Source organism: Sus scrofa, chromosome 8 (assembly GCF_054392235.1).
Source record: "Sus scrofa isolate SSC_HxYL_T2T_F1_AM1 chromosome 8, Sscrofa_HxYL_maternal_Yorkshire_Landrace_v2.0, whole genome shotgun sequence".
NCBI classification, from domain to species: Eukaryota; Metazoa; Chordata; class Mammalia; order Artiodactyla; family Suidae; genus Sus; species Sus scrofa.
The window spans coordinates 127,316,974-127,329,297 of record NC_139390.1 but is presented as its reverse complement, the minus strand read 5'-3'; the positions used below and the strand labels follow the sequence as shown (position 1 = coordinate 127,329,297).

At 37.2% G+C, this 12,324-nt stretch overlaps 1 protein-coding gene across 51 annotated transcripts in view; it reads right to left on the bottom strand.

Moving 5' to 3' along the window:
• Positions 1-7,581, bottom strand: part of TRMT10A (tRNA methyltransferase 10A) — a 38,308-nt gene extending 30,727 nt beyond the window's left edge. For 5 of the 51 annotated variants that reach the window (XR_014811877.1, XR_014811880.1, XR_014811885.1 and 2 more), the window contains exons 1-5: positions 6,815-7,230; positions 6,105-6,226; positions 5,610-5,833; positions 1,124-1,234; positions 757-953 (exon numbers count right to left, since the gene is read on the bottom strand). Coding sequence is in view for 40 of the 51 variants with exons in the window: in XM_005653601.3 (XP_005653658.2) it covers positions 757-953; positions 1,124-1,138 (212 nt within the window). In the remaining 11 variants the exon portion in view is untranslated. 51 annotated transcript variants of the gene reach the window in all.
• Positions 7,582-12,324: the final 4,743 nt, after the last annotated feature.

Sequence of the window (12,324 nt, the reverse complement as noted above, 5' to 3'; positions counted from 1 at the left end):
AATCAGCAATTCGGGATTAACATATACAGCCTACAATGTACAAAACAGATAAACAACAAGCACCCACTGTAGAGCACGGAGAACTACGTTCAACATCTTTTAATAACCTATAGTGTGAAAAAATCTGAAAAAGAATACAGGGTATGTATATACACATAACTGAATAATTTTGCTGTATACCTGAAGTTAACACAACACTGTAAATTAACTATACTTCAATTCTTAAGGAATGGTTAAAAAAAAAAAAAAAAAAAGCTACTCCCACTTAAAAAAATGTGAAAAAAATTTCATATACTTCTTCTCTAATCTACATCAACTATAATTATTTTCTCTTAATAAATTTTTTCTTTATATGATAATAGCTTCAGCCTAACTGCTCTCACTAAAACCTGCAACAGCTCTTCTAGAAAAATCAATGTTAGGCCCAAACTTGATCTTTTGGAGGTGGTTATTTTTGTTCCATATCTAGGACATGTATGCTAACTATATCCCTTACCTAAATCAGCTGTTTAAGAAGTTGTGCTGCTACTCACAATAGGTTCTGGGTGAGAAAAGCATATAGTATAAATTCATCAACACTGCTTAAAAAAAAAAAATTTCAAAACACGCACAGTTTTAGCAGCCAACTGGCAATGTTAGCTAACAATATGCACAGCCCCAGTTTGAAGTAACACAATTACTTTCAATGTGTCAAAGGGTTATGCAAAGCCCAACATTCCCTGGAAAAGGGCAGAAAACATGCATTTCAAAACATACTTGCGGAGTTCTCTTTGTTCTTCCCATTGTTTCTGTTTCATTAGTTTCTTCATTTGCCGTTTGGATATTGGTTCGACCCCTTCACCTAATCCTGCCTTCTGGTGCTCCGTTTGGTCCTCACTTAAATCTTGCTTTCTTTCAACATTAGCAGTCTCACTAAATGCTGGCAACATTTCAGATGACACTATTTGATGCTCCTGAAAAATTGAAAAGCAAATGTGACAAGAACAAATGATTCACAAATACATAAAACCCTAAGGATGTAATTAAAACAAAACCATATCAGTAATGAATAAAAATGCAAATTTGGGCAATTAAATGTCATTTATTTGCAAAGATCATTTGATGAAATGGGATATTTTCATACACTTTTGGCAGCCATGGCACGATTTTTCCAGAAGGCTACTCAGACCTCTGTGTTTCAAGAGCTTTAAAATGCTGATACTCTTTCACACGCTGACTTCCTTACAATCAATTCCTGTAAATTAATTAGAAACATATGCAAAATTAGTGCAAAAGAATATATGTATTATTGTTTTTAAATATAAAAAATTAGAAACTATGTAAATGTCAGCAGAAAGTGACTAAATATAAATTACAGTTCATCCATAACATTGTCTGGGCATACTAAACAGCCAGGAAAAAAGTCATGCTTCCCAAAATTATTTAGTGATAAAGGGAAATGGTTATGTTAAATAAACACGTTTTCATTTTGACTTGTGGTTTTCTACCTTTTCTAAATCTTATAAAATGAAAACATAGTTTCATAAAAGAAAATATTTTAAAACAGAGATGGAAAACACTTTTCATAGTTGTCTTTAATGCTGTAGTATAAGAAAAATGTTACTTTCACTACCTGGATGTACACTCAAAATTGTTTTTTGGACAAAAGATATGCTATACCTTTCTCTATTTTGGACAATGAAGAAAACAAATTTGGTTTGCCCCCCCCCCGAAACATATTTCATTTTAACTATGTAATTGTAAATTTTCTACTCAAGTCATGGCTAAAAAACACAATATGTAGGTTGACTGTAATTAGCTGTTGAATGCTCAAGGCCATCTCAGACATCTTTATTTCAATTTAATCAGCCACATCTTTATATCTATTGTCTAGAACTGAACTTGCCTTCAGATTAGGGAAAGGTGTAGCAATACTGAGACTTTTTTCTCCTAACTTATTATTAACATCAATGCTTAAAAAAAATTATGTTATTTGGGAGTTCCCTTTGTGGCACAGTGGAAATGAATCTGACAAGAATCCATGAGGCTGTGGGTTCAATCCCTGGCCTTGCTCAGTGCGTTGGGGATCCGGTGCTGCTGTGGGCTGTGGTGTATGTCATAGACACAGCTCAGATCCTGTGTTGCTGTGGCACAGGCTGGCAGCTGTAGCTCCTATTCACTCCTGGCCTGGGAACTTCCACATGCCGTGGGTGTGGCCCTAAAAAACAAAACAAAACAACCAAAAATTTATTTATTTTTACCAAGAAAGACTAAATATGAAGCTTGCAAATGTTCTATTTGCCCTAAGGAAAAATGTATGATTCTTCCCTCTTACAGAGTAGCTACCAAATCTATGCAGAAAAGCATAAAAGAGAAAACAATCCCCACAATTCAGATAACAGAAGGAAAAAAAACCTTTGCAGAACATAATTCAAACAGTAGTTTTATTATTTTGCTTTCTCTAAAAGTGCAATGAAATAACAGGATATATGAAGATAACTAAGCAAACTTAGAAAGTTTGACAAATTTTAACTGAAAGAACAAGAAATTTTAAAATGTGTGCTTTGGAGGCTAGAACAAAAGTCCTGGCATTTTACTAGGTTCCAGAATTACTAAGTGGACAAAGAATTGTCTAGTAATCCAAGTAAGAGTTTACAAGTTTTCCTCATGCCACCAACCAAACCATATCCTTAATTAGGGAGAACATCTCTTAAAAACGACAACTCAAATTTGACTCTACACTGGAAACTCCATCAGGTAGGTATAATGTCTGCTTTAGCCCAACATTATATTGCCAATACTAACACAGTGCTTAGCACTTAGCCAATGCTTATTATATACTGGTGGAATAAATGAGTGACTATGAACTACAAAGGACTTTTAAAAGTAATGAAAATAGTAATAGCAAACATTTATTAACTTACTGTGCTTAATAAAAAATTTACTAACTTACTCTTTCAAAAAGCCCTGAAAGGTAGACAGTATATGACTATTTTGTAAAGGGAGAAGCTACAAAGGTTAAATAATGTGCCCAAGTTACAAAGCTGCTAAATAATTCCTAAGAAGCAAGGCACTGAGAACCAATGTTGCACAAAGCAGGTCCTCAACATACTTGTTGAATGAAGACAAATGAAGTGATAAAGATTCAAATCCACATCAACTCTACTATCTCCCAGAAATACAACATTTCATTTAGAAAATGAGGGTTTCCATATTGCCTTTGGAATGGATAAGCAATGAGATCCTGCTATATAGCACTGGAAACTATATCTAGTCACTTATGATGGAGCATGATAATGTGAGGAAAAAGAATGTATATATGTATGTGACTGGGTCACCTTGCTATACAGTAGGTAATTGACAGAACACTGTAAACCAGCTGTAACAGAAAAAAAAGAAAAATCATTTAAAAAAAAAAAGAAAAATGAGGGTTTGCAAAGAATGTTAAAGAGCTATGTTGCTTCAACCCTGATATTGAAAGGCTCTGGGATCTGTTACTGAAAGATAAGGAAAAACAAACAAACAACAACAAAAAAAAAAAAACAGCTCTAGTTCTATTCCTATGCTACTGCATTAAAAAAAAATGGGAGACTTCCTGGAGATCATTACTCAAAATTTCATGTTTTGAGGCACCCTGCCTCCCAATCATGTTGAAATGCATGACAACAGCAGGAAAAATTTAAAAAGGAAAAACAAAAAAAGGTATAGCCTCTCTCAAAATAAAAAATAAGAACAGCTGGGAGTTTTCCTAGCTCTAAAGTGAGGAGAAAAATAATACAGATGATGAGAGACAGATGGGAGTTCAAGATGAATCCTTAAACTAGTGTTGGGGTAGGGTTCCTCCTTCCATGAAAAAAGCCTGAAAACAGGTAAAACTATAGCTGTTATATTGCTGTTTCGTATGACTTACAGAAAGCTGACTACTTGGGGAAAACCTGAAGGAAGGTGACACAGCCTTTTGGCTATGTCCTGGGCCCAGCCATGAGGTGACATATGAATTTATAATATATGATTAGAATACTGAACTATCTAGGAGTTCCTGTTGTGGTTCAGCACTAACGAACCCCACTAGTATCCATGAGGACGAGGGTCTGATCCCTGGCCCCACTCAGTGGGTTAAGGATTCTTAAGGATTCAGAGTTGCCATGAGCTGCAGCGTAAGTAGCACATGCAGCTGAGATTGGGCGTTGCTGTGGCTATGGTGTAGGCCGGCAGCTACAGCTCCAATTTGACCCATAGCTTGGGGAATTTCCATATGCCCTGGTACCCTTAAAAAAAAAAAAAAAAAAAAAAAAAAGCATTCTGAACTATATATGTAAGTTCTGCTGTGGACTGAAGCACTGCAAAGGGTCATGGGTGGAAGCAAAAACAAAATCAGTACTACACAGAGGTCGTTTGGAAAGTTCCAATTCCATTCAAGATGAGTCTGCAAAGCAAAATTATGAAAAGACAGAAATAGTTTTTTAAAAAAACTACTAAACAATCAGGAGATAAAGTCATTCTATGCAAATTGGAAATAATAGAGCAATGTGAAAATGACTTTAAAAATAAGTTTTGTTGAAACCTTTCAGAGGTCATGAGGCATAATAACCAAAAAAACAGGAAATTGGGACACAAAAGCAGGCATAAAAACAAGAATCCATAAAAAAGAACCAATTTGGAAACCGGAAAACGAAGATATAAAAATTCCAACAGATGAGACAAACTCCAGATTACCTGGAGTCCAAGAGGTTAACTGATGAATCAGAAGACATCCTCACAATCTCAGAATTCAGACAGAAAAATAGAATGAAAAAAATACATCAGAGCATTTTCAAGACCCAAATAGCATGAGAGAAATACAGGCAAAAAAAGGTAACTGGAGGAAAATGTATAACCTTAAGTGCATTCATTAATTTTTTTAAAATCTGGAAAATAAGCATTCAATGTAAGAAACAGGAGACAAGAGAAACACAGTAAGCCTGAAAGGATTAGAAAAAAATTAAATATATGTGATTCCCCAGGATTATTTTTAGTTTATTTCCCTGCCACAGACAGTAAGTTAATTAAAATCAGCAATGAATTTATCCAAAACAATATAAACATAAGCTAAACCTGCCCATTAAGCTAAATGTGCAAACTCAAAGGCACAATTGAAATTGAAGAAAAAAATTATTCTCTTCATGAAACAATGATTAATATTCTAAGAAAGAAGATTTCTATCATCAGTGGCATCGTTTTTCACTAGTTCTTATTATGTTCAAAAACTGCCAAGTGTTGATTTGCTCTATAAAGTGAAAAATTTTAAAAACAAGATATAGCAATATTTTACAACTCATGCACACCAGGGGGAGCTTTCGCCTTTCCTATCTAGGAAGACTAAGTTTAATTTATCACTGCACACTAATATTTTTTTGGGGGGGGGGGGAGGTTGTGGGTTTTTTTGTTTTGAAGCACCGCACCTGCAGCAAATAGAAGTTCCTGATGCTAGGGACTGAATCAGAGCTGCAGCTGAGGCCTACATCATATCAAATTGTTCTCGAACTCACGTGCAGAAAAAGCAAAGCTCAATACTTAGCTCACACCACACACAAAAACAACTCTAAACATGCCATAACCATAAGCATTATATCTAGATCTATAACATTTACCTTTTTTTTTTTTCTTTTTATAGTCACACCTGTGGCACACGGAAGTTCCCGGGCCAGGGGTCGATTTAGAGCTGCATCTGCAATTTATGCACCAGCTTGCGGTTATGCTGGATTCTTTACCCACTGAGCCAGGTCAGGGATCAAACCCACTTCCTCACAGAAACAACACTGGGTCCTTAACCAGCTGAGCCACAACGGGAACTCCCTGCATGTTTTTAAACAGCCTATCAAATACAAGGAATGGTCATGAACTAGTCAAAGTTACAATCATTGTTATTTTTTAAGTTATTCCCAATTAAGAAAATTCATGTAGTAAGAGAATTTTTTTTAAATTTTGAGTAAGTTACATTGCATGGAATACAACAAAAATGACAGTAGCTTGAGATCCTGTAAGTTATTGTTTGCAGCACACCTTATATACAAAGATATATACCAACCCTAACTGCTTATACCATCCAATAAGCATTTCACCACGTATTAGCTTGTTCGGATTACCTTTTAAGCAAAATGAATACAAGCTCCACCACACAGTTTTGTACTCCTCCCACACATGCAGTGATCGTACATTTTCATTCATTCTCCAGGTTCAACAAATTTTGCAGCAATTACAGAAATATCTGCATGAAATTTATTTACTTGAGCATGTAACTTAAAAAAGTGGTTCATTTAATTACAGATATATTATCTGGTAGTTTTATAAAACAACCGGATAAAGATGACTAAGGAAATTTGGTGTGGGACAAATATATAAAAAAACAGTATCTCAACTGGCCTTCGATATCCACTTCTTAGCACAGGTTCCAGCAAGGAGGACATACATTAAGAGTGAATGGCCAAAATAAAAGTTAAAAAAAAAAACACAAAACACAAAACAAAACAAAAGCTTTCATGGGTCTTATTGACTGGGCTAAAATGTTCATAATCTATGACACAACCACTGTTCCAAAAAGATACAAATGGTTGTTGGCATAACAGCAGAATGGAATTAGATGACCTGACAGTGACAAAGAAGTAATAACCCTCTTAGTAGTATAACGCGCAGGCCAACTCCGCAATAGCGATTTGGTGCAGCTCTGAGGCCCCATGGGCGGAGGGTTAGGCTGGGATTGGGGGTGGGGTGGAGGGGATTTAAAACTAATAAAAGGTGAGAAAGTCATCTGCTGCTATCTTCTTAAATCTCTAAAAAAAAAATTCCTGAATTTTACCATAAAACATTTCAGTGAAACCAAGTTAACACGTCGTTGGTTTTTTTTTTAAATCGTCCTCAGCTCACCACCGTGAGGCCTAAGAGCACCTGCAGCAACCTTCCCCAGGCCTCTCTACATTTCCGAGCTCTCAACGACGTCAGCCCTCGGAGAAATGAGGTAAATCAGGTTTAAACAGGTAAAGCGACTTGCCCACGGTCTCTAGCCACCAAGTGGCAGGACCACAACTCGTTTTCCGGTACTTCACACTCCAGATTTCCCTCTCCCTTCGCTCTTTGGAAACGCACACTCTTCACAAACTAGGAATTGGATTCCGACCCCAAACCAAACGCTGACAACAAGCGTCCCACAGCAGGGATGCGCCCCACTCCTCCCTCCAAGCCACCCGATGGCGCACGCATTCCAAAGGCGGGATTAAGCTACAGGCGACGAATCAGAAAACTGCTTGGCGAGAGGCAAGGGCGCGCCTCTGACGTCACTTCCTTTCGGAGCTGAGACTGGGCAGCCGCTTCCACAACCCCACCCCGACCCCGTCCCGGAAGCCCTTACCGCTAGTGGATGGCGGCGCTGGGTAAGAGCTCCTTCTGCGCCCGAATTATGCCAAAGGGTAGGCAAGCGCTAGCCTCCAGGCCAAAAGACTTACCAAGTCGAAAAGCTGTCGGGGTATCTGAGACCCCGCACAGAAAGCTTTTTGAAATTGGCTTTTCCACGCCAGAAGGTCCGCTCTCGGAAACTTCAACTCCCAGAGGCAGAGACGGTAGCTACACGTAGGAGAATACGGAGGTTACGTCTTACGTCAGCTAACTGCGCCAATTCCAGTCCCGCAGTGGGAGAAAGGGGCGGGAGTTTACGTGGGGCGGGGTCTGGAGTTAGGGTTTCTGTCTGCTTTTCCGCGTAAAGTGTATACCTACGGGCGTATACTCATTCATATATATCCCTTGAGGGGGATGTTAAGACATTCCTACTCTTACAGATTCAAGACGCGAAACACTGATGAAGGGCTCGTAATTATTCAGTATTTGAGAGGAAAGCATCTTTTGCCTAAAGTATTTATAATAAATACAGAAGGTTGTGGGTATCACGTGATTTTTACACAATTCAAATGTAAGATCAAATTTATGAGAGTGAGTCAAGTTCCCAATAAAATGCATTTAAATCTGGAATGTTTAAGCTTTTTCTTGCTTACAAGCATAAGTCTTACTCCATTCATTCCTCGACCTATTTTTCATATGCTATTTTGCAAAACATCAGGTGACATTTCATTGTTTATAATACTTGACCTTATGTAATCTTTTTGCTATATATAGATCAAGTCAACTGAGGGAAAACTGAAACATAATCCGGTAGATTGTCATTTTCTATTTAATTTTTAATTTGGTTCTACCTCTAATAGGTGAATTACAGCAGAATTTGAAGAATGAGGTTTGAGTCCATGAATAGAAGACGACCATCTCAGAATGGAAAGAACTCTGAAATAAGTTATTCCTGATATTTGAAAACTTTTTAACATGCTTAAAGTTTTCTGTGAATAGAAAATTAAATTCAGAATTCGAGGTTTCTAAAAGAATGGAAAATTCTCTAGTTACAAAACTGAAGTCACTTTTGCTTTAAACCATCAAATTTTACTTGAAAAACTATGTCTGCTCTAATCTGGTTGTAGGTCACTCCCTGTTTCTTCATTATCTCAAATCCAAAAGATCTTTTAATTGAGCTTGGCAAGGAAGTCTGGATCCATTTCTGATCTGTTAGTAGGGCATCTTTTTTCAGCTGCGTCCATATCTGGCCAAAGAGTAGCTGAGGGAGGATTAGTAATTGGATATGTAGCCCTTCACATGTAGGTCATTAAACTCAGGCTGGCATAGTGATGTGCCAAATCTTTCAACAGCTGTTCAGTTGCCCCTCAGGGGTCTGTTTTCTGAATAATTATATATTTTTTTCGGAGTTAATACCTAGTATCCTTAGATATTTTTAAAAATTGTAAGTTACTTCAAAAACCCTGATATTTTAACAGATCAAAATATTTTCTTTTGACATAGCCAGTTAACTTTGTAGTCATAGGGTTAAAATTTTACAATGATTCCAGTATCAATCCAAAGCAAGTACCAGCAGAAAAAGGGCAATTTAACCAAAGACGGGGAAGGTATAGGAAAGTAAAATCATCATATGAAATAATCTTATTTTCATTTATTTGTTTTTATAATTTTTTACAAATTCATGTATTTACTGACATACTGGGTTACATGTTTTGTTTTTTTGTCTTTGTACTGTTGATACAAAGATAACTAAATCATTGTCTCTGTTCTTAAGGAAACCCCTGGTCTAGTGGGAGGGCCAGTGTTAATTACCGTGCAACTTACGTATAACTTACGTGAGATGTCTGTTCATGGAGAGGAGCAACCAAATGCTCCTGGAGGCAGGGATATAGTTTCAGAAACTGAATAATTTGTTCCATCTTGTAAAGTAAATAGGATTTTTCCAGATATCAAGAAGGGAAAGGTATTAAAAATATTGGGAGCAGTGAAAGCAAAGACGTCATCGTTTGGCACATGACTAGAGAGCTGTGGATAGCATGAGAAAGAAGGAGTAAAGAATAACCCTTAAGAGTTTTTCCAACTTCACTGTAGGAATGTAATTCTGTTAGTTGGGTCATCTGGAAAATAGTAGAAGAATAAGCTATTCTACCCAGCCCTTTCTCTTAAAAGTATAGAATAACTTGTTTAGCCTGAAACATACCACAAAAAAGAATAATTGAATCCTACTTAAAACTTATAATAGGGAGAATATGAAGCAGAAAAAAATATGAAAACTATAACCCAGTATTTCAAAATGAGATTGTTTAAGATGATAGACAATAGAACAGAAGACAGAAAAACTCAGAAATAAAGTGATTGGAAAAAAGATGATTTGAAGAGGAGTAACAACTCAGAAAAGAACACAGAATATAAAAAGTACACATAAAATACTCAACATCATACTGGAAGTGTGAGCTATTGCAATAAGAAAAGGAAATGAAGAAGTAACACCATTCTCAAGTAACATGATTGTCTGTGACAAACATCCAAAACAATTAACTGAAAAATCCCTCATGGAATTAATCAATGATTATTGTAAGGTCATAGTTTAACATCAGAGGTCAATTAATTTCCTATCTACCTACCAACAATGAACAATTGGAACTTAAAATTCAAGGAAATATTAGCACCAAAAAGACAGGTATAAATCTAGAAAATATGTACAGGAGCTATGTGAGCAAAACTACAAACTTCTGATGAAAGAAATAAAGATGTAAATAAGGATACTCTGTGTTCATGGATCAAAAGACTCAATACTGTAGGAATGAGCACAGTTTGTGCCTAAATCTTGGTTTCTAATACCATTTTGCAGTAAAAGGAACCAGAGTTTCTTGGAGATAGGGCTAATTCTAGGATTGCAGGTAAAAACATACATGATGAGCCTGGAGCATCTTGCAGTGCCAGAAATTAAGAAAATGCTCTCTTTCTCTCTCTCTCTCTCTCTCTCTCTCTCTCTCTCTCTCTCTCACACACACACACACACACACACACACACACACGGATGGGGATATGTTAAAGGAACAGAGGAGCCAACTAAAAGCACTTCCAATGGCTAAAGCTGGAACAATTGTAGAAATAAATGTAAAAGTAATATTGGATTATAACACCAAATATAGGCGTTCCCACTGTGGTGAAGCAGAGATGAGTCTGATTAGTATTCATGAGGACGCAGTTTCAATCCCTGGCCTCGCTCAGTGGATTAAGGATCCAGCATTGCCATCAGCTTGGTGTAGGTCGCAGATGTGGCTGGGATCCTGAGTTGCTATTGCTGCGGTGTAGGCTGGCAGTTGTAGCTCTGATTCTGCCCCTAGGCTGGGAACTTCCATATGCTGTGGTGGTGCTAAATAAACGGAGAAGAGACAAATCTCTCATGCAGAGGGGGTACAAATAATTTATATGGATACTCCACCCACAAGGAGGAGGAACATAATTCCGAACTCCTTAAGCATGGGCTGCCCATAAACCTTCTTTCCAAAGAGTACAGCGTGGAAAAGAAGGTAAACAAAGAGTAACTTTACACTGGAGAAACCCTTCAACACTCATCAGCCAGGTGATCCAAGTCAACAGCAACAGTGATAAATGATGTTGATCTCTGATATAGTGGGATAAAAATGGCACCTCTGTGGTCTTCTCCTTCCAAAAGTATAAGGCCAGTCAAATCAGAAGAAAAACATCTCACAAACTCCAATAAAGAAGCATTCTGCAAACACCTGGCCTGATCCTGCAAAACACTTGAAAGCTATCAGTATCATCAAAAATGAGGAAAATCAGAGAAACTGTAATAGCTAAGAAGTGCTTACAGATACATGACGACTAATTTTAATGTAACCTGGGTGGACTCTTGAAACAGAAAAAAAAAAAAAGATTAGATTAAAACTAAGGAAGTCTAAATAAAGTATGGATTTTAGTTAATATATCAAGTACTAATATTAATAAATCTACCACACTAATGTAAGATAATAATGAGGACAACTGGGTGGAGGCTATATGGGAAATCTCTGGAATATCTTAATAAATAAGATGATTCTGATCAAAATTTGTTTTTATTTTCCCTTACAATTGTTTACTAAAAGAAAGCCATCATTTTCTCCCTTAAATGCTAGATAACATGGATTCTTGTGGCCAAAATAATGTAAAGTTAGCACCTCCTTTATGGGTGCTATTATTGACCCATAAAGATTTTTTGGTTTCAAATACATGTTTGTGGAAGTGGTGGGAGGTGGAGGTAAAGTCTGGTTTGTAACTCCATTTTGGAAAAAAAACAGTCTTTTTGGAGAATCTTAGATGGCAAATGTTTCAAACCCAGGTCTCTTTTATTCTTTTTGATGAAAGGCACTTAGATTTTTATTTTCTCAAGGAGAATTCTTAAATAATACCTTTTCAAATAGTATATGTATTCTCCTCTAATTTTTACCTTGGTATAAAAGACACTGTCTATCATAAGAATACACATCAGGGAGTTCTTGTCGCAGTTCAGTGCTTAATGAACCCGACTAGCATCCACAAGGACTCGGGTTAGATACTTGGCCTCGCCCAGTGGGTTAAGGATCTGGCGTTGCCGTAAGCTGTGGTGTAGGTTGCAGATGTGGCTCAGATCCTGCATTGCTATGGCTGTGGTGTAGGCCAGCTGCCATAACTCCAATTCCACCCCTAGCCTGGGAACCTCCATTTAAGACCTCTCTCAGCTTCTACCTAGCTTTGAGTCTAGGCCCCACCCCCCACCGCCCCCGCTGTTGCCAAACACTGCAGATGCTCAAGTCCCTTACAGTTACCCCCTCCTGGGTATCCCCTGGTTCTGCATCTGCTGATACAGAGGGCTGACTGTTTTCTTAACCTATCGAAAAAATTTTTTTCAGGATTCCTTGAAAATGCTAATTCCCTCACTGAATTGAAAATACTGTTAGACTTTATTATGACCACTTGAAGAGTCTCTCTCTG